This window comes from Parus major, chromosome 8 (genome assembly GCF_001522545.3).
Source record: "Parus major isolate Abel chromosome 8, Parus_major1.1, whole genome shotgun sequence".
NCBI classification, from domain to species: domain Eukaryota; kingdom Metazoa; phylum Chordata; class Aves; order Passeriformes; family Paridae; genus Parus; species Parus major.
The window spans coordinates 6,844,932-6,867,520 of record NC_031777.1 but is presented as its reverse complement, the minus strand read 5'-3'; the positions used below and the strand labels follow the sequence as shown (position 1 = coordinate 6,867,520).

The window sequence follows — 22,589 nt, the reverse complement described above, 5'->3', positions numbered from 1 at the left end:
ATAGATATAGATATAGATATAGATATAGATATAGATATAGATATAGATATAGATATAGATATAGATATAGATATAGATATAGATATAGATATATTTTTTGTAAGTACTCTGAATGCCAAATCAGGGATGAATTCATCACAGGTGTCCTTCTCCCAAAGCCCAGCTTTCCTGCTTACCCCAGAGCCTTGTTCAGGGTCCCAACCAGTATCTTCACCCACAGTCAGATCTTGGTTAGAGGTGAGGGAACTATTGGCATCTCCTCTCCCTGGGCTCCCAGAAGAGACATTTCTACTAGAGCAAGCCCTGGCTGCTCTTCAAGAGAAGTCTCTTCTTTGGGAAGAAGCAGGAGACTAATTCTTTACCATGGGATTGACCCTTCCCAAGGCAAGCCTGCGGAGATCCCAGTGACTCAAATAGCCTGTCCTACCTCATGATCAGTGCCTCTTAGACAATTTCAGTCAGATTCCCAGGAGACTTTTGGTTGGTAGAAAAATCCCATTAAGATTATTAAAATCTTACTCTGAGGTAATTGTTCTGTTACAATTTCCCCCACCCCACTAGTCCATAGCTGTACCAGGAACAGTGGAAATAACAAATATTGGAAGGGCTTCAGGTGTTGCTGCACATTAGTTTCATCCACTTTTCATAAATGCAGAAAAAGCACTGGTCACCAAGTGCCTCAAGATTTGTGGTGGAAGTGGAGGCTGTGTAAGCCAACCCTGAGAGGTGATTCTGCAGGGTTTGACCCTGCCAGCCCACTCAGGTTCCCACTAGTGTCCAACTCAAAGCCACACAAGGGATGACTAATGATACTCATGCTGCCACCATCTGTTAACCACGCCTGGCTTCAAGCAGAAAGGTGAAACTAGTTGTTTAAAACAAACAAACTAACTAAGAATAATAAAAGTAGGAGACTGAGTCACAGTAAGCTGACCTAAAAATAGCAGAGCACTTCCTGGAGCCCCAGCTAGATGGGGCCTAGGCAGGGGACCTGGCTGGTCCCAGGGAATCTGGGTTTCTTCCATGAAGCTGTAGAGGGACAACCTATTTGATATAATTGAAGTTGAAGACATCCTATTTTTCCCTCTTTTATTAGGAGTGAAGTATTGCAAGGGTCTGAGAAGTTACACAGGAGTCCAGGAGGAAGAGCTCCCAAGTCCTAGACCTTGAAAAACAGTGTTGGGGGTTAGGTGTCCTTTTAGTTCTGACTCACCTGTGGAATTTTTACCCATTAGTTGCAGGGAAAACCTGACTGCTGTTACTTGGTGGATGCTCGAGAAACACAGAGTCCGGCTGGGCCCAGGGGGGAAAGGGGCAAGAAAATGGGAAGGCGGGGACAGTTTTGCTGGCTTCTTCAGTTTCAGAGAAGCACACTTTGCTGGGAGCTGTTGCTGCGGAGAGAAGGGAATTTGCCATCACGCAGACAGAGCTGCTGCTTCTTCTCCTTCTTGTTAGTGCGTCTCGCACCCCCTGTCCTGCCAGGACGTGTGGCAGTGCCGGCCACCACTGCTGAGCTGCTGATACATCTCGTCCACCGGCCCAGGATCTCAACTCATCCCTGCTGTTCCAGCTGAGTGTTCCTCAGAGCCCTGAAGGAGCACCGGGACTGCCCACCTGAGGGGGTTTGGGAAGCAAAGCCTCTACTCCATCCTTTCCAGCCTTGGCCGAGAGGACTGTCACAGGGTCCCTGGTTCTGTTTTGTTGTTAATGCTGTGGTTATTGTTGTTTGAGTGCCTCATTATACATACTAGTAAAGAACTGTTATTCCTATCCACAGATCTCTGCCTGAGAGTCCCTTGATTTCAAAATTTTCATTCCAAGGGAGGCTCCTGCACTCCTTAGCAGATACCTGTTTTCCAAAACTGAGATGAGGAGCATCTGAGGAAAAGCATGGCAAAACAACCCAGGCCAAGATGCTTTTCCCTCCTGTAGCTGCTAATCCTGCTACAATGGAGTGGGAGGGAGCATGCAATGCCTCTTGCTGGTGAGCAACATGAGAAGTACAGGGAGCTGCTTCTTGAGTTGAAGTGCCATCAGCTCCTCCAGGCAGGGACTGAACCTACTTTTCTGTCAGACGGGTGATCAGTACAGTGCTGCCACTCTCTCCACTTCTACAGAGAAGCAATATAACTTACTGCTTGGACATCTCTACTGTGGTATTGCAGGGAAAGTAGAAACATTCTCAACACCATGCTGGATCTCACCTGAGGTGTGGGCAGCTGAGTGGGTGGACATGTTAAATGCTTCCACAAGGTTTTCAACACCCAGGGCTACTACCTGGGTATCATAGAGGTCTTTGGGCTAAAGAGGTAAGGGAAAGCACCTAATGAGGTAAAAACAACTCTTATCAGATAGTTGGATGGGGCTTGGAGCAACCTGCTCTAGGCAATGGTATCCCTGCTCAAGGCAGGGAGTTGTAACAAGACAATCTTTAAGGTCTCTTCCAAATAATTTTGTGATTCTGAAAATGGATGAAGAAGAGGCCTTCACCTAAAGAAGTTTTTTTGAGCTCTCTTCTGCAGAACAGCACTGAAACAACTTGCTTAGAAGCCCTTGGAGAAGGATTCAGCATCTCTAGGTAAGATGATTTTCTGTATGTGTGATATTGAAGTGGAAAGTGAAAGGTCATGTACCTTTCCCTGTCTGGTGCATTAACTGTCATCCCACAAATCAGCAAGAACTCTCCATGTGTATCATGGTTGATGGGGGAGCGTTTTTCTCTTCCAGTGTAGTATTTTCCTTGTTTTTAGGGAGAAATGTGACAAAATGTGGATTTGCCAGCGCTCAGTGTAAAATGCCCCTCTGAATGTCAGGATCTATTTAAGCACAAATTAGGGCAGTTAACATCTCTGTTGCTGAGCTGGGAGAAAACAGTCAGAGCTACTTTGGCTGAAATCTGTCTGTCCTCTGGGATTTTTGAGGCTAATGGCTTTCCAGCTGGTGTAAGGTGATGTAACATGCCACTCACAGTAAAGCAACATCAATTTGTGATGTGAATCTGGCACATATCTGGCATTTTGTGGTTGTATATCAACTTTGATGAGAGTCTAAATATCCAGAGCAAAAATGTTTGGTAAACAAATAAGAGAGTATTCCGTATCGTCCAAACTGCTCCAATTTGAAGTGATTTTTGTTATCCTGGGCCCATGGACAGAGTCACACAGCAAAAGGGTAGCAGAAAAAGACAAGATTTTCACTATTCTGCCATGGTTTTATATGTCACTTTCATCAAAATGTGGATAGAACATCCAAAATAGGACAGGCACCTTAATGTACATTGCTGGAGAGGTCCCAGTCCCCATCTCAGTCAGCAAATGGTGTCACACATTGCCTTTAAAAAAAAAAAAAATGAAGGGGAAATAAAACTCGAACATATTTCCACATTTGTTTTCCAGTGCCCTAATTTCCCTGTGGAAGCACGCTGTTTGTTTTTATTTCCAAGCTGTGTAGTTGTCCTGGTGTGACTTTATGATACTGGTATCCCCAGCTGCCTTATGTTTTATATTAAGTCCTGCACCTTTAAGACTGGCTCTGAGAGCAAAGAGAGGGGAAGAAGAAGCATGTAGTTTGTGTTGAAAGAAAACATCACTCCCCCACATCCTGCTCCTGGACTGTGGTGTCTGTCCGTTCTGCCCTAAACTAGGACAGTAGTGCATCAAAAGCAGTGCTTTTTATGTCCTGGCATGTGTTGTGCTGCTCCCTTGGGCTGACACGTAGCAAGACCGCAATCCTACCAGGAGCAGAGGATTTATGGTTCTCAATTCCCCACATAGCAAAAATGAGGAGCCTTTGCTCATCAGCTCTTTGCTACTCTTTGGCTGCCTTCACATGGAGCTGACCCATGTGTGACCTGTGGCTTGCCTTTGCTGGCAAAGTAGAAGCTGACCTTGTCTGGGATCTGTGTTGGCTGAACCAGGACTGTGCAGGCAGAAAACATCCCACCTACAGAGAGGCAGAAAGGTTGGGGGCATGCTGGTGAGGGCATGGGTTGACAAAACCATGGTAAGATTTCAGACTCAAGGTGACACCAGAGGGATGTCACATTCCCATTACTGCAGCTGTGTATCAGTGAAAACCCCCCTCTTTGCAGACCCATTCTCAAGACCCCATTTTCCGCAAAAAGAAACATGAACCGTGTCTGTGTACAAAGCAAAGACACCAGAAGCATAGTTATGTGTTTAAGCATCCCAAACCCAGCTTGTCCTGGGAAAAGTGGATTTTCTGCTTTCCCTTGCCAATGAACCACAGAGACATGTCATCTCCTCAGGGAAGGCTTAAAATCAGTTTGGGGCTGTTGGATTTTCAGTGAAAATAGAAACTGTTGTGTACCAGGGGCTGTGCAAGTTCTTCCTTGCCTGGCTCAGAGATGGGTTCTCCACCTACCCCATGGGGACCTCCTCTGCCTGTGCTCACTATTTCAGCCCTGAAACAGACTTATCTCAGTTAATCTCCTGAGGCAAGCCCTACAGCGGCTTTTGAAAATGCATATTTCCAAAGAACCTAGGCTTCTCTTTTCCCAAATACTGATTTAGCAAATTTCTGCTACTATAACCAAGATACATCCAGTGGCTCAGGCTTACTGAAGAAAACTAGTTGATGCTTAAAAGGGAGAGGAAAAAAAGGGTTTCTGAGCCAGGTTGCCTTTTCTAACAACAACGGTGTTTCAGTGGAATGAGAGTTTATGCCTTGGCGCTGGTTTATTTTCAGGGTTGTGATGGGCACTATTGACTTTCTCCACACAGGGCATCCCAAAAATCTATCCCTGCTTGGCTGGGAACTGATGGCAACATGGAAGTGCTTGGATTGAGGGCTTATTAATACCAGAGAGGGCATGTTCATGTCAAAATCCAGAGGTGCCCTGGCTTTGTCTCTATCTTATGCTGATTTTTCAGTCTTCAGAGATTTTTGGGTCTTCCCATAGATGCTTTTGGCTCCCTGGTCCCAGGTATAGGTTGAGGTTAGGGTTGAGGTTGGAGGTACTTGTGTTACACTTCAACACAGGTGGACTCCTTGGCTCAAAGGACCTCTTGCAGACCCCCAGCCTTGCTGCCAGAAGGGATTTTGGAAACCAATGTGTGCAGAGGTGAGGATGCCCATTTTGGGCCGGTTGCTGCTCAGATGCACAAAGATCATAGTCATGACCCACTTCTGCCCTTGTCCCCCATCACTGTGGTACCAAACCCACAGCAGCCTGGCAGCAAAAGGATGTGGCTCCCCCACTGCACCACTCAAACAGTTAAATGAGTTGCCCAAGGTTACGTGAGAAGTGTGGGCTGCAGGTGTTCAGCATGCAGCTAATTGATACCCTTGGCATTGTACAGGCTGAAGCTAAAGAGCATTAGAGAAGACAGTGCGGGAGGTAAGAGCATCACAGTGAGCGCAAATGTTTTTTAAATAGAAGCAGAGCCTCTGTTTCTTTCTTGAATAAGGTTGCAGGACTGGATTTCTCACTGACAGGTTTGTTTATAGTCAGTGGAAGTAAAAGAAGGTACGTGGCACATTTTGGGAGGTGGCATTATCATAGAGCCAATGTGATGTCTCAGAGACCGTAATAAATACTGTCAAATATTTAAGAGCTTATAAATGTTTTAAAAGAATTCCTGAATAGTTATTGATGGAGTTTAGTCTCGGTTTTGTGCTCAGGAAAACTCCTCCTCACTCTGGGTCATGAAGAGAAGAAGCTTAAGATGCAGGAAGCTGATGAAAAGGCTGTGAAAAACAAGTCTGTATGGGGTGCAGTGATATCAACTAACATATAACAGTCCCCAGAAGAGCCATGGGTGCTGCAGTCCTGCCAGTGCTGCTTTGTCTTCCCAGCACACCACCCAAAGTATCTGCAGTTTCAATGTGTTTGGGGCAAGTGCTGGGCGTGGAGGTGTGTTGGTGACCCAGCCAGCATGGCACCAGGGCTGGGCTGGCAGGTGTCACTGCCACACTGAGCCAGGGGCACTTGGCGCTAGGCACAACTTACCTTCCTAGACCTCTTGTACCGAGAAAACCTTTCAGCTGTTTGCTGTGATTTCAGCAGCTTGGATGTCAGTGGAAGTTCCTCTGCTGTGTTACAGAGGGATGAGCAGGGATGCCGCAGTTCCCTGTGTCAAATACATCACCTCGAGTGTTTTAAATAATATCTGTCCTGGCTCTGTCCCGGTCAAGTCATTCCCACTATGCTCTGATGGTGCTGCTGAGCTCCAATGCTGTACAGAGCCAGGCCAGAGCTCAGCCATCCTCTCCCTGTCCAATAAGTCCTCCGAGAGCCCCATTACACCACCCGCTCCTTCAATCGATCCCTCCAGCTAATTATGCATTCAGATTTCAGCTGAGGATGAAATGGAACCAGGAGGCAGCCTCACAGGGGCCTGCACTTCTTACTGCTGTTGCACACAGCAGAGCAAAGTCTCTCTCAAGCTCCTGACAAGCTTTTGTTAGACAGAGGGGGAAGGAATTCTGCTTCCGGACATTTGCCGGTATATTCCTATTTAAGCAAAGGGGAAAGGGTGATGCTGTCATACTACTCAAGCATTTCTCCCAGCTCTGTCCCAGGCAGCGATGCTCTCATTAAACTGCTCTGCAGTTCAGTCATCTCAATAAAATAAGAAAAAGTGATTCTTGAACTTCAGGATATTAAAATAATACATCATTAACAAAAGCCTCAGTTCCTGCCTCAGCTCCTGCCTTTTCATCCCTCTTTAGTCAGCTCCATCCTTTCATCTCAAATCCCTTGCTATGGGATCCAGCAGCCTTCACTGCTGCTCCTCTACAAGTATTGCAGTGGATAATGAAAGAGCAGCCTGCTGAGATTTTTAATTGCTCAAGTTTTCCTAAGAACCAAGCAAGAGGGTTTTATGTTTGATAGCAGTCCCCTTTCATTGTTTTCCACCAGAAATGGTTTTTACCCAGCTGTTGGTTGGGATATTAACTCTCTTCAATAACTGATGCACACAGGACCGAAGGAAAATTTAATTAGACAAAATGGGAAGGATAGTGGAGATTTGCTGATTTTCAGGATTCAGGCTATTTACAGGCAGTGACAAGTCCAAGTCCTGGGCACTGTTTGAAATGAGGTAAGTAGGGAAACTCCACAGTCAAACAGGTTTATAATATCTGAGGAACCAAAACTCCCTATGAGAGGGCCACATTTAAATGACATCTCACAAATCTCATCCTCACAAAGAAGCTGACCTGGAGCAACCCATCACCCCCTAAATCCCCATACAGGAGATGAGGCAGTCTGAATAGATGCAGATGATACAGATTTGATTAGAATTATCTGTTTGCCTTCAAGTGCTTCATAATACCGAAAAAACAGTTGTAAAAAAAGCCAAGTACCTGTGACTGAGTCAGATTAATGTCCCATTTTTGGGAGGGGGTTACTCAACCTGCTGCCTCTGAGACCAGCTCTGAACATCCCTATGGACCCCAGACTCCACATTGCTGGACCTGTGGGCACTGTGCATCCAGAAGGGTGGAAGGAAGGCTGAAATCTTCCTTTGCAAGAGCAGGGAAGCCCCAGTGAAGCTCTGCTTTCTGCAGGCTTATAAGCAGAGGTGGAAAGGGGAATTGAAGGGTCATCCAATCCCTAGAGATGAAGCTGTTCTTAGACCTGGGCAGAAATAAAACTGTGGTTGATGAGCAAGGCTTTGTGAAGGAAGCTAGAAGTTTGCACATGAAAATAATGGATTCTGAATAATTTGAGAACCTTAAAAGGCAAGAAAAATAAAAATGTAAAATGCAAAAATAGGGGGTGTGGGCAATTCCAGAGGGGCCTTTTCCTTTACATTTGAAGAAAAATGAGTAAAAGAAAATAGAGAGAAAAAAAATAATATCAAAATACAGCACACTGATCAACCAGATATCATTTCACCCCACCAAAATCCTCATTTCAGTTTGAAGAAATCATCAGAACAATCCTCCAATTCTCACACATTCACAGGACAGTAAAAGCCCTTTCCACTGCAGAACCTACAAAGAAACTACTCTCAGCACCTTCCTTCCAAATCCAGCTATTTGTTGGCTCTGTCTCCAACCCTGAAATACCATGACAGAGAACCTGGAGCCTCTGATCTGGTTCATCTGGTGCATCTGGTGATGCCAGTCACAGAATTTTACCCAAGACCATCTTCAAAACAAACTGTATTTTTTTTATTGAAAATATTTGCTTCCTACCTTGCTCTACAGAGCTGCCTTTTGATTTTCAAGCTCTGGACACAGTTGTAATTAGGGCTCCCTGAGCTGGGGCCACATAGGGAAGTGATTTAATTGTCGAAGCAAGCACAAGCTCGTTGTCTGGGGAAGTGCCAGCATGGGCTTTGGGGTGTTAGCAGAGCTGCATGGATTAGGTTTTGCTTTTGACATTGATGCCTTGGCTTTTGTCCTGTGGATGGCATTGCTTGCATGGGAAGGAAGGAGGAGGCAAACTGTAAGGAAGCCAAGATGGAGAAGATACACTTTAGGCAGTAGATCCCACTGTTGGGTGTCTGTGCCACTCAGTGTGTCCCAGTGCTTTGTCCTGAGATCCAAAGCGAGCGCGGGGAGGTCTCAGAGGTTCCCCTCCTGAGCTGGCTGCAGGGCAGGAGGGTTAAGCAGCGGCCCATGATCAGTGCTGCACTGAGTGGTGGCAAGAAATGAAAGTGAACTGCTTGGGGTGTTGGGGAGGATGAAACAGGGAAACTTTATGAATATGATTGTTTAGCAAAAGATTCTGAAAATATGAAGCCTAGAATCAAAATAAAAATGAGAGCTAGCTTTGAGTCATGGGATACTGAGTGCTAGTTAATAAATATCCGAAGAACAATAGCCTAGCCAGCTAAAGGAGAATCCAATCCTTGTTGATGAAACAATGTCCTTCTGCTGATAGAGAATCCAAAGGTCAAGCAGCAAGAGAGGAATTTGTAAAGCTTTCAGAGTTTGGAATGTAACACTATATGGTAATGTAGTAATTCCTATAGGCTATATGTAAATTCTTTAGTGGGTGTATCTCGTAGTGATTGGTTACTGGGAATTAGAATATTCACTATAGAAAGACATACATTCAATTGTAACAGGAACTTCACTCTCACTCTTACTCTACTCTCACTCTTACTCTTACTCTTACTCTTACTCTTACTCTTACTCTTACTCTTACTCTTACTCTTACTCTTACTCTTACTCTTACTCTTACTATGGTGTTTCCCCCTCGCTCCCCTACTCTCTCTCCACCCCCCCCCTCTCTCCCCACTCTCTTGTTCCCCTTCTCACCTAAGCCTCTTTTGCTCTTGATTCCTCCCTCCCCCCTCTTTAACCTCTCTTCTGCTCTCCCCGCTCCACTCTCCCCCGCCATGACCACATGTTCGCTAAGGCTGGTGGTGGACACGGGTCTCTCCCTCTCTTTACCCATATAATAAACTGCTTATACCTGTACAGCTTGACCCTGGAAAAGTCTCTCACCGTAAGCGAGTGTTTTGTACATCAATATTGGGGTTTGGTATGTGTTGGCCAAGGTGAGCTGGTGGACTGCCTGCATCGAACAGTGGTAGGGGTTTCATGTGGCTTTAATGCAGAACTTTGTTCTGAATCTTATTTTTCTTCAATTATTAAGACTTTTTGCTTGGGCTCTGCTTTATCTTCTCAATACCTTCTTAGGCTAATAGATAGAGTTTCATTTTGGGTTAAAGGCCACCAATGTTTTTGTCAAGCTTTGGAAACAACCTTTGCCCTCTCTGTCCTTCCATCTTTTCACCCTACCACAGTAACATCCCAAACTTTTTCTCATAGCCACATAAAGCTTGAGAATTGTGAAACTGAAATTTCACAACTGAAATTTGTGATTCAGAACACCTCTCAAAGTACAGCTGATACCACAAATAACTTGGAGTGTTTTCAGGACTATGTAGGTGTTTGCCTCAACCCCTTGGTAGGGATGGCTGTACATGACTGTGTCTCACCTACTTTTTTGTTATACGTTATATATCTTAGGCAAAGTATTAATTTATATGTATGATATTCATTTTGTATACACAGACATGATTCAGCCTCGTTTGGGGAGCCCTAGTGATCCAGAATTATAACTGGCAGACAAAGCGGGGAGCTCTACTGAAGTAAGTTCAGCTACTCACAAGGTTCAGTGCTGGAATGCAGTTGCAGATTTAGGGTTGTAAGAAAAATCCCAGCTTTCTGGAATCCCAATGATAGTGATGAGTCTTAAATTCATATGACTGATGGAAAGAATAACTCAATGGGAATCTTTCCCCCACTAGAAGAGACTTCCACATAATTAATCAATCTATTCAGGCAAAAATTCAATGGGAAAAAGTTGGGTTTTGGTTTGAATAAAACATGGAAAAATCTACACTGAGAAAAATGATGGCTGACATACAATGGTGTGTTTACAATGACATATGTGAGCAAATATTGTACTTCCTTTTGACTTAGTGCTGCATGTTAAAGAGATAAATTATCTCTCTATGTTAAGCAGAAAATCCTCATATTAGCTTCTCAAAGCCCAAATACTTTTCTGAATGATGAAGACAATATTTTTTCCCAAATTCAGGTGTTTGAAACGCATCATTTACAGGATAGATTACTGTTTTGTTTGGACTCTATAGTGCAAAGCTAGAAGAGTACCACAGATTTTGGTTGAGATTCCTATGGCTTCACAGGGTTACACTTTTAGACTTGGGGAGAAGTGTTCCTCAAACAAAAATGATGAGGGATTTAGAAGCTAAATTCTGTGTCCTTTCCTCATGGAAGTCTCATTTGTTCCTATCAGGGATCTCAAGTTTTATATATTCCAGGAGCTCTAGGATGCATGCATTGAAAATTTCCACACCAAGCCACCCTATCTGAGCTAAAACCTGTCTTCCTGAAAGATGTCTTAGTGTTCATTTACAGCCTTCATGTGACAGAGAATCCATCAGGCACCCAGGTACTTTCTCATATTACTTGATTACCTTCACTGAAACCTACACAACAGATTTGTAGTTTGAAGTGGTGCAGGATCCACTCTTGGCATCTCACCAGTACTTACTCTGCTGAATAAAGTTTCCCACTTTCATCACATACCACATATCCCTTCCCCAAGCAGAACAAGATGCCCTTTAACATATTTAAGGATGGATCTAAACTGAGCCTCCTTAGTCTCCTGCCTCAAAGCCTGGCTTTCAAAACTAATGTAATTCTTGTCACTGTTCCTCAGAGAAGGGGTTTGCTAGTGCTGTACACGAAAATAATACATCCTTTCTTCTTCTGCTTGATATTCCCCAGCTCATATCTACAAGAATCACATTTGCTGCTTTATTTACAGGACCACACAGAGTTTGCATTCAGTGGGTTGTGCACAATCCCCCCACAGTCCTTGACACCACTGCTGTTTGGCAGAAGACATTTGCCTTTTGTTTATATTTGACATGTGTTCTTCCTCTCTGGACATATGACTTTGCATTTGACTTTGCTTTTGAACAAGCCCTTTTTATCAAACAACCAAGTCAGGCAGCACAACCGACTCATTACCAGCAGGAATTGCTGTTCTGCTCACTTTGGGGTCATAGCCACTTTTTACTGTCAGGGATTTTTTTTCACATCCTTTCACATCTTTGATAAAGATACTAAAGAATACTGAGCAAAAAGAAAATCTTATTGAGAGTCTGTAAGAACACACACTGCATACTAATATCTCAGTGATCCTTATTTTCTAAAATATATTTTGTTACTTGTTGTTAGTTCACTGAATAAGGGCTGCATGGATACCTTTAGTGTTACTTAATCAAAATGAGACTAAATGTGAATTACAGAAGTCTTTTTCATCAGTGGTTGCTTCCATCAACAAAGTCTCTGTAATTTAATTTAGTAATTGTTTTTATTTTTAAATAGTTCATCTTGATCCTTGTTGGCAAGATCTTTTTACTTAGAGAATAGGATTTTTTTTTTAAATTTCAAGCATATTGATATCCAGGCCTACATTTTGCTGGCATTTATGAAATGGAATAACAATGTGATCCTTTGCATCTAGAAAACCATAATTTTCTAACCTGATGTGAAATTCATTATGTTCTACAAAAACAGGTCTGATGCAGAAATACCCTAAGCTGATTTCAATTATTTTTATATACTTTATGTATTTAGAAACTTATATACAGCTTTTAGAAACCCCAGGGATACTTCTCCACTGGTAGCACAAAACCTTCAGTATCTGCTTCCCAGCCTTAAATTTCCTATCAGACATAAAGAATGAATCCTGTCTCTGCACTCCAAGGTGGTCTGCAGTGGACATTTCACCCTCACATGACTCCTCCCCAGCCAAGTGAGACACTGTTTGCATAGGGATTTTCCAGGCGTTTTGAGCTTTACCCAAACAGTATTTATGGCATGTCAGACTGCCTTTGATGGAGACTTCCCTTTCTCTCTCCCTCCTTCCTTCCCTCTTGTCTTGCCTAAGCAGGCTGTAGCAGTGATTTTAGCATCCCCATCATCCGTATCATTACAGGAACGTTTGGTAATATGCATCATCTCACACAAACGTTTCTCATTCCTTCGACCTAGTATCAATCTAATGGTTGACTACTCCAATATCTCCATTAAGTGTCTGTATTTTTGTTGACTTTTGTACCTGGCTGTGGCTGCTTGGCTCTATCTCCTCCCTGGCTAGAGGAAATGGAAGTGCTGCAGCGGCTGCAGTCTCGCAGACCGAGGACGAATACCAGCGGACAAACAGCGCCAGGACCAACCCCGGAGACTGCGGGGGCGGGAGCATGAGAACGTGAGTGCAGAGAGGGGAACCCAGCCATCCGAGGGGGACAGCCCTAAAGGACTGGGGACAGCTGCCAGGGATGAGGAACAGGTTCGGGAGGCCCGGGCGGTCCCCGCCCGCGGCGCCTTCAGCACCACTCGCCGGGGACAGCGTCCGGCCCCGCCGCGGTCCCCGACAGCGGAGCGGCGCCCCTAAACATTCCCCGAACGTCCCCACCCCGGGGTGCAGCCCCAAGAGCTCTCCCAGGGCTCCCCCCGTCTCCCCCGGCCCGCCCCTCTGCCGCGGACACTGACCGAACATCTGGATGTGCCCCTTGGTGATGGGGTTGAAGCTGCCGCAGGCCAGCAGGATAACGTGGGTCTTGGTGGTCTCGGTCATGGTGCGGCCCTGCCCGGCCCCACCGCGGTCTGTGGCTCGGTGCGGCTGCGGGAGAGAGGAGGGCGGAGGGATGGAGCGGGGCCGGGCGGGAGCGGGGGTGGCGCCGCGGCTGCGGGAGCCGGGCCGGGGCCGCCCCTCTCCAGCACGGCCCGGGGCGCGGCCTCCGTGGAGTCCTACACACGCGTGTGTGTACATTCATGTGCACACCCACGGATACACATCCATCCCCGCGTCATGGAGAGGGGCATACGCCCTGGCACAGATGTGCCCATGCACACACACACAGATGGGCACACAGCCGCATCTGCTCTATGTACACTCATACTCATAGAGGTGCAGCAGAGACACACTGGCATCCCCGGGACTGAGGAGATGTAACAGGAGGTTTAATCTGCACATGAGGAGGCCGAAGGATAACCTTATTATGCCCTACAACTCTCTGAAAGGAGGGTAACCAGGTGGGGGCACAGTATTTTCTCCCAGGCAAACAGCAAAAGGACAAGGAGACACAGTCTTAGGAGAGACTTCAGGAGGAATTTCTTCACAGAAAGGGTGATTAGACATTGGAATGGGCTGCCCAGAGAAGCAGTGGAGTCACCGTCCCTGGAGGTGTTTAAGGAAAGACTAGATGTGACACTTAATGCCATGATGTAGTTGGCAAGGTGGTAATCAATCATAGATTGGACTTGATGACCTCAGAGGTCTTTTCCAGCCTAAGCAATTTTGTAATCTGCACAACTCAGTGCTCATGGGCAGCTATGTGTGTTTCCCCTGTGCTGCTCAGGGGGTCCCAGCCTAGGACCTGCATAGGTATCCCAGCTCCTCCAGTCCCAACACAATATTGCCTCAGCGCTTGGAGTTCTATGGGGAAATTAACTTCAGCTTCACCCATTGCCTGAAACACATACATTGCCTGAAAGAGACCAACATCAGATAGATGTTATGCATTTACCAAAAACCAGCCTTTACTGCAAGGTAAACTTGCAGACTACCAGACTATCCAACTGTCTAATTTTCTAAATTTCTCATTTTTAGGACTGCAGCATTGCTGTTCTCCACTAAAGATGCTCCTTGACCTGAACAAGGGCCAGCAGAGCCCTCTCTGCTTACAGCCACTGAAGAGGAGCTGCATGCAGCTCACTTCAGCCCCTTCCCAATGGCTGTCCTGGCCTTATCTCTGGCTCCCACACACAGATTTTCCTCTCAGCAGGGAGTTATTTGCCACCAACAGGTCTCCCTTGCTACCTTCATCTGTCTTCCTCCTCTGTCCTTAAAAGGATACTCCCTAGACACTCATTTCTGCCTTCTTATGGCAGAGGTTTTTAGCCCTACCCTAGCAGTGTGCTGTGTTTCTCGTTGTCCTGCTAAGATTAATTATTCACAGTCCTTTGCTTGAAAACTTTTTCCCTCACAGCTCAGCCAGGTGCTGGGATATTCATCAGCCTGAGTGATATGAAGGAGCAAGATCACTAGGGAATGAACCCAAGATGATGCTGAATATGTTTGTTCAGGGAATCCTTAAATGCTTGTTGTAGAGGCCCTGGCTGCACTCTTAGGAGAAACACTGATAGCAAGGGTGGTCTGTCTCACTGGATAGGGGTGTGGTAAGCTCCAGGGTTATATTTCTATCCTGATTTTTAATTCGGACTGAGCTGGTGTTGAGGGAGAGATGCTGAGACAGGTGGTGTGCTCTGTCCCTTGTTCCTTGCTCTATCTTCTGACTGACTCTGTATGGACATATGATGATTCAGTGGGATTAGATTTTGGGGTTGTGCTGGGCTTTTTCCTGTGCTGCTCCTCCAAGCTTACCCTGACAAGGAGAGACTCACAACCTTAGGAGAAGAAGCATCTTGGCAGTTTACCCTTCTGTAGCTTATGCAACCTGCAGCTGTAGGAGCATTAAGTGCTGCTGCTGCAGAAGGCACAAATGAACTAAACTGCCTTTGGCCTAGTTCTACCACTGCCTGGTGATGCCAAACACATCCCACTGGTCCTGACAGCTCCTGCCATCCAGATGAATCTCTCTGCCTGCTTTATTTCACACCAGGGTTTGACCTTAAATACCAGTGAAAGATCAAGATCACCTGTCCAGATATAGGTTATGCACTGTCTGATTATGGTGGGGTCAAGGTCTGGCCAGAACTGCCGGCCCATTGTGAGGATGAGATCTGGGCAGCCCTGTCTGTAGCTCTCCCCTGGCTTTCCTGCTGCCTGCTGGATGGTGAGTGATGTGGTAAATCATCTGTCACTTAGCAACGCTGCTGGCTGGGGAGAGGCAGCAGGTTTTGGTGCAGGAGTGATGCCTGCAAGGCTGTGCAGTGGTTATTTCACCTTTTTTCCCCTCAGTGTTTTCCAACCCAGCATGTATTTTCTTTTACTTGCTGCTTTTCCTGAACATGTGGGTTCAGACAACAGCCCCAGCTGCAGGAGCCAGATGCTCTCTGCCAGCCCTCCCTGTGATCGTTGTGCAGCACTAGAGCACCCCAAGACTCCCAGCAGATTTGAGGTCCAACCCAGCCCATGGTGGCAAGCAGCCATCTGCCACCTGCAGAGCTGTTACAGCAGGGCACAAAGAGGACAGAAGGATGATTAGCTGGGGTTTATTCTCTGAGGAAGAAAGCAGCATGGAGAAACACAGGGATCTGCCTACACATGCAGCTCATATCAGCACTGCAAAATCATTGCCAGTGGGACTTGAGACCAGTCAAGCACACCTGAAACATGGCCTGTGGCTCACACCAAGGGTACTTCTGCACATGGATTTGTCTAGCTCTTCACCATCTGCACAGACAGGCCTTCAGAGCAGGGGACCATGCAGCAGAAAGCAGGAAGATCATGGCTGTGTTCACTGGGGTGAGGGATGGGGACCCTTAGTTCTCCCAGGACTGCCTCTCACCTTGTCCCTCATCTTGGGCTAGGGAGGAGGAAGAGAAACCTTCCAGCTTTAGGCTTTTAAGCTGTCAGTCTGCAAACTCTTTGAAAGAACCCAAACCTATCAGAGAAAAGGACAATTAAAAGGGCTTAAACCATTTGTGAAGCCATCCTGGCACATTCTGGAGCCTTTTCTGACAAGGGTTAAGAAGCAGATTCCGTTCTGCTCCACATATGCCAGCCCTATGACTCTAAGAATTTTTTGTAATGCAACAATGCACTTTAAAAGAAAGAAAGAAAAAAGAAAAAAAAAAAAAAAAAAGGATCTTGAATAAGGGAGCTGATCACTTGGTGGCCCAGTTGGATTAAAACCCGTGGTTCCCATAAAAGCAGGTTTTAAATTTACACCAGTTTTTGAGATACAATCTGAATATACCTAGCCAAAGCTCAGGCTTGCAAACCTAGCACATGCAAGGGAAAGGATTTGCAAATATAAGGAAGCTGGACTGCACTGGCAGATTGGGGCAGGCTAGATAGGCCAAGCTGAACTACGTGCTCATGGAACGGCATAGGAAAATAAATGGAAGCATCGGCAGTAGCAGCTACAGTGGGAGCCAGTTGATATGGAGGGAACTGCCAAACCCATGGCAGCCAGGTCTGAGGCCACATTGGGTGGGACAGCCTGGCTCAAAGGGAGAAATCTTCCATTTTGGATAACCCGTTGTAGGAGGAGACATTCAAACAAGGAAGGCTGAGAAGCCTTCAGTGAAAGATATGACTTATAACTGGGGTTTGAAAATTTATGAGTAGCCTGGGGAACTCTTCTCAGGGCTTGGTTCATCATGCACTGGGAGAAGATACCAAAGGGTGCCATGAGATAAAGCTGGGTATCTATCAAGGTTGAGAACTTAACACCCTGGTTGTGGCCTCTGAACTGACCCCAAGTGCTGTGCAGTGTTTCTGGGGCACTGGACTGACATTTGAGGCAATCTCTTGGGGAAGGTCAGTCTGGGAACCAATTTCTCTCTTGCCCACATTCAGTAAGACCAGCTGAACACTGGCCACAGATGCAATTAGCCTGGCAGCCTATTTAAAGTCTCTGTTTCTGAGGTTACAGCTTGATTTGATCTGCACTGGCAGGATTGTAGCTGGGCTCCTTGGATGGGGAGTGAAGCTGAGGCACGCAGCATGGATCCACAGGAATGGCTGCTTGCTCTCTCCCTTCCAAAAGTGAGTTAGCTTTTAGTTAGTGTGAAAGGATACTTCTGCCCTGAATGCAGAAGTAATCTCAAAAAATTAAAAGGAAATCCATTACTTTACAAATTACAAGGATTGGGAGAAATTTCTCTAAGAAATGAGGCCTATTTTATAAATTTTTCTTCTGGGTGATATTTGCAAGGGAATAATGAAGGCTTAACAAAACCCTACACAGTTGAAATTCTTGAAGTTTTGCATACAGGCTATATTTGGGGGAAAGAGGCTATTATTAGGGTAAGATGAGGCTTTTGTCACTAACAATTCAAAATCTAAGTAGGATAATCTGGAATGACAACAAATACACTTTAATTATGATAACATAATTACTGATCAGGAAGAATAGAGGACAAAATTAGGATTGTTTAGGTATCTTCATTCTTTGTTTCTTCCTTCAAATGCTGTTGAGTGCTAATTTCCCACATCACAACATTCAGATTGAAATAAACACCAAACCTGCAGAGAATTTGATGTTTCATCATTCACGTGTTGAGTTGTTTACTCGTCTTTCCTTGATCACAGGTTTTCATCCCAAGCAGCAGAAGAATGTCTCAAAGACATAAAAGCCAAAGTTTAGCACAGAGACAGAGGCCTGTCCAGTGCCACATCTGTGCATGAAAACAGGGCCAGAATATCTGCACACAAAGGGGAGACTTTGGACTCAGTGAGTCTTACAGGACAATTAAAGATGCTGATGTTAATGAAGAAAGATGGAAGCAGGTTCCACATGGTCCACCTCTCCATTGCTGTTTTAAATGACCTTGACAAAATTTCTTCTGTTCCCCTATCTATTAAGTGGGGGTGGTCTTTGCTTACCTCTTAGAGTGTGTTTTGAGGATAAACACATCGAAGGTCTGTGAAATGCTGAGCTGGTACTGTGACAGAGGGAGTCGAAGACGTTAAATGGATTCACTTTTGGAATTACAAGGCTTTCCCTCTGGAGAGCAGAGCAGCTTCACTCCTGGGCATTTTTGCTGCATTGTGGCTGAGGGCTGGGTTTTTGCAATGGGTTCACAGTGTCTGTGGTCTACCCTCCTTCTCTGAGGACCGGTGGTGGTTTGGCATTTAGGGAAAAGTGGAAAACACTCACGGAAGTGATTTCTCTGGGAGCTGCTGGGAGCTTCCTCTGGGTCTGAGACAGGCCAATGGCTGGCCAGTTCCGAGAACTGTCAGCATTTTGCACCACTGAAAATTAGGCCCACCTCTGTGAATACCACCTTTTAAAAACCACAAGCCCGAGAACTTCTGTTTCTTAGCTTCTGGCCTTGAACAGGTAACTGGGGGCCGGCTGCCCGCCTGGCCCGCGCGGCCTGCTGCGGTGCTGGCCCCTCCCGGGAAGCCTGCCGGGTCCTGTTCTGGTCCTCTTCTGCTAGGGCCCCTTCCCAGGGGGTCGAGCCCTTCCCGGGGAGCTCACCGAGCCCTTTGCAGTGGCACCGCCGGGCCAGGCCGGTCCCTGGCTCGGCTGAAATTCTGCTGCGGCTGAGTTTCACGAGAAACTGCCGGGCAGGGGGAGGGGAAGCTATCGACCGTGCTGCCTTTGAGTGTTAGCCTGGCTGCTGAGATCCTAGCTGTCCTTCCCCAGTGCAGCCACCGAAAATCCTCTGTAAACAGTCCCTGGCAGAGACCACGTGACCATCCACAGGCCCGAGCAATATTTAACCCTTTCACTACACAGATGAGACCTGCAGACCATGTCCCTCCCTCCAGGGAAAAAAAGGACAGAGTGATGACACATAGAAAGACAACATGAAGACGTGTTGGTCAGTAAAGAAACAGTCAAGCCCCAGATGAAACAGGGATAAGGAGATGCTGGATGGGGCTGAAATATCCTTTTGATAGGGCTATGGAGATGAACAATGAATCTCCTTTAATTAATGAAAAAGTATTGGGGGGATGAAGTGTTTAAACTGTAGATGTGAGCAGTGGTATCCATTGATGAAGCTAAGCAGATGTTGGAGTAGCTGTGATCCCATGAGATGCTTTGAACAGAGAGAGACAGAGAGATGAGAGCTGATGAAGACCCTTTGCCCCCAGGGAGAGAAAAAGAAAACTGTTCCCAGAGATGATCACAGAGACAGATGAAGAGAACCTTTGCCTTTGAATAACTCATCCTTAAAATAATACCCCATGACTTCATAGCCCATGGACACACCTCTAGGAGGGATGTGAAAATGGGAGGAAATGTCACAATGGCAGAATTTTTGCCCGGGTGGCTGCTATTTGTAGAAATGAAAAGCCATGAGGAAACTGTTTCTTGTGGAGAAGTCTCCATGGCATGGCAAGAGAAAACTCATGTCCCTACAAGGGCTGATAAAAAGGCTATTGTATAGTTGGTACTGTTTTCACATCCCAGGTTTTGTCTCTACATTGTCAGTTGGGAAAGGAAAAAATTGGGTAGGGGGAGGAAAGGTTTCTGGTGGTTTTATTCTGGTTTCTTATTCTTGTAGTCCTGTTAATAAAGTTTCTTTATTCCTTTTAAGTTTTGAGCCTGTTTTGCCCTTCTCCTAATCCATATCTCACAGCAAGAAATGATTAAGTACCCTGGTGATTTTAGCTAGCACTAAAACCTACCACAGGACCAAATTCTTTCCCATGCTGTGATATTAATAAAATTATAAGCTACAGTTATTGACCCATAGATAACAAAGATGATAATACAAGTTGACCTCTATGAGAAATCTGTTTCTTTTATCACAAATCTCTTGGAACAAAACTAAGGGGAGATTGACTTTGGGATCCCCCTTAAATAGAAGGAAATTATCTCCTTGCTGTGTGCAACAAAAGGTTTGAATTAGAATTTCATCAGAAATAGAGCAGAGCAATCAGCAGCAATGTCAAGCCCTCAAAAATGTTATGTGGGACAATCTGACAACAAATCTGAAATTGTGAAAGAGCCTTCTGAGAGTCAAGAAGAGAAGGTGTGGGAGAGAAACTCATGAACACACTGTTCTAGTGGACAGATCTATTTCAACAGTGCAGAAACTCAGAGGGAAGCAAAAGACCACAGAATTCAGAGGAAAAAGTTTTAAAAATAAGGAAAAGTCTGCAAATATAATGACATTCTTTGCTTCTTTGTCTGGAAGATATTAAAGAAGAGTGAGAAAAGGTGAAGGGAGGCTTTGCGATTGGACAGGTTGTCCTGATGGACCACAGGTTTCCTCATGCAGCTGCCATTAGGTGTGGCTCTGCTTGGCAACTTATATTGGCATTAAACAAGTTAAATAGCACTGGCAATGACCAGATTCTCTCAACCAACAGATTCTCTTGAAAATATCCAGGGCTGCCTGTTTCCTACTGCCCAAGACTCAGAAGTCAGTTCTGCCCCATGGGAACCTCTCTGGTCTTTTGGGGTGGCTCTGAAGTGGTTGGACTCAGACAAGACTAAACAAGACAGCCGCTGAGTTGATGCTTCCACTCTTTGTTTGTGCCTGACACAGCACGAGTGTGATGCTTCCAGGGAGGCATCTTTGTGGTCTCCTGGATAAGAACTGTGCTCATCAAGAACAGATACAGGAATTGGAATTCTTCACCTGGAGAAGAGAAGGTTTTGGGGTGACCTAATTGTGACCTCCCAGTAGCTGAAGGGAACTGACTGGAAAGATGGAGAGGGATGGAATGGAAAGAGGGGAGAGATTTGGACAGGGGTCTGGAGCACCAGGGCAAGGGGGAATGCCTTTATTCATACTGACAGATGTTAGATGGGCTATGGGGAAGAAATTCTTTCCTGTGAGAGTGGTGTGACACTGGTGCAGGTTTCCAACAGGGGTTGTGGCTTCCCCATCCCTGGAAGTGTTCCAGGCCATGCTGGATGGGACTTGGAGCAAAATGGAATAGTGGAAGGTGTCACTGCCCATGGCAGGGGAGTTGGAATGAGGTGAGCTCTAGCAGTTTGAAGCCATCCCCCCTGTCACTCCAGGCCCTCTCCATCTTTCCTGTTGGCCCCTTCAGGTACTGGAAGGCCACAATCAGGTGCAAGATGCCCTGAGCATGCTGGATCAGGAGCAGAAGGATAAAGCTCCAAATCACACAGAGAGTGTGAATGGTCTGGGGAGAGTCCTGGACAATGTGCCCTGCGAAATGCAGTTTCTAAGAGCTGCATTTGTACGTTGACCCAGGACATAAAATCCCAGAGTACAAACTCAGCCTGGTTTAGCACAGGACAGGCTCCAGGCAGGCAGGAGTAGCCCCAGTTTGCCCAGTGCTGAACCAGTTTGCTCCTGCTCTTCAGCTGAGAGGCTGGAAGGATGGAGCTGAGCCCCAGGCCCTGCTACAGGACCTGCCTGAGGGGCTGCACAGGATTCCAAGTTTGCCCATGGCTTGCTTCCCAGCCCTGGTTGCACTGAAACCAGGAAAACCATTCTGCAGCCTTGCAAGGCTCCCACTTGAACATTTGGGGCCCTGAAAATTATTTCCTTAAACACATTCCTTTTTTCAACCTGAAAAAATGCAGGTGATTTATTTTTGAAACATGATCTTTCATTTTGTCCTCAGGTCACTTACAGACTCAAATGACAACTTGTGTTAACCACCCACCTTGTGCTCATCTGATCCCAAATTTTCCTCTGCCTCATTTCTTCAGGCTGGCTCATGTGCTTGAATGGACACTGAACTCAGTGGGATTTTTCCTGCCATAAAAAGACAAATTGGAGTACAAAACAAGTCACCATGTTGACACAGGAGGTGGGACCACATGGTATAAATACTGGAAAAACTGAAAATACTGGAAAAAAAATATTGAGCTGTGATAGAACGTTGTACCCAGGTGCAAGGTCACATGAGCCTGATGTGCCCATGTCCTGACTCCACGCTGAGGTGTCCCTACCTGGAGCACTATGTCCAGCTCCAGAGTCCCCAGCACAAGGACATGGAGCTGTTGGAGCAAGTCCCAGACAAGGCTACCAAGATGATGAGAGGGATGGACCAGCTTTGTTATGATTAAAGGCTGGGAGAATTGGGGTTGTTCAGCCTGGAGAAAATAAGCTTCAGTGTGACCTTGCAGTACCTGAGGCGAGCCTACAGCAAAGATGGAGAGAGAATATTTAAAAGGGATGGAGTGACAGACAAGGGAGAATGGCTTCCCACTGCCTGAGGGCAGGGTTGGATGGGATATTGAGCAGAAATTCCTCCCTGTAAGAGTGGTAAAGCACAGGTTGCCAAGAGCAGCTGTGGCTGCACCATCCCTGGAAGTATTCCAGGCCAGGCTGCACAGAGCTCAGAGCAATCTGGTCTAGTGGAAAGTGTCTAATGGAAGGGGGCTTAAAAAGAGGTAATCTTCAATGTCTGTTCCAACCCAAACCATGCTGGGATTCTACGTGTCAACTCCAAGGTTGTGGGCCACATTGCTGGTGTGGAACCCATCCTG

The 22,589-nt window shown here is 46.0% G+C and overlaps 1 protein-coding gene across 2 annotated transcripts in view; it reads right to left on the bottom strand.

Annotated features, from left to right (window-relative positions):
• Positions 1 to 18,423, bottom strand: part of NMNAT2 (nicotinamide nucleotide adenylyltransferase 2) — a 37,831-nt gene extending 19,408 nt beyond the window's left edge. Inside the window, exons 1-2 of one of the 2 annotated variants that reach the window (XM_015635717.3) lie at positions 18,044 to 18,423; positions 13,018 to 13,147 (exon numbers count right to left, since the gene is read on the bottom strand). In XM_015635717.3, coding sequence (XP_015491203.1) covers positions 13,018 to 13,102 — 85 coding nt within the window. In that variant the 5' untranslated portion in view covers positions 13,103 to 13,147; positions 18,044 to 18,423. Of the gene's footprint in view, positions 1 to 13,017; positions 13,202 to 18,043 lie in introns of those variants that run through there. The other variant, XM_033516500.1, reaches the window with a different exon arrangement.
• Positions 18,424 to 22,589: the final 4,166 nt, after the last annotated feature.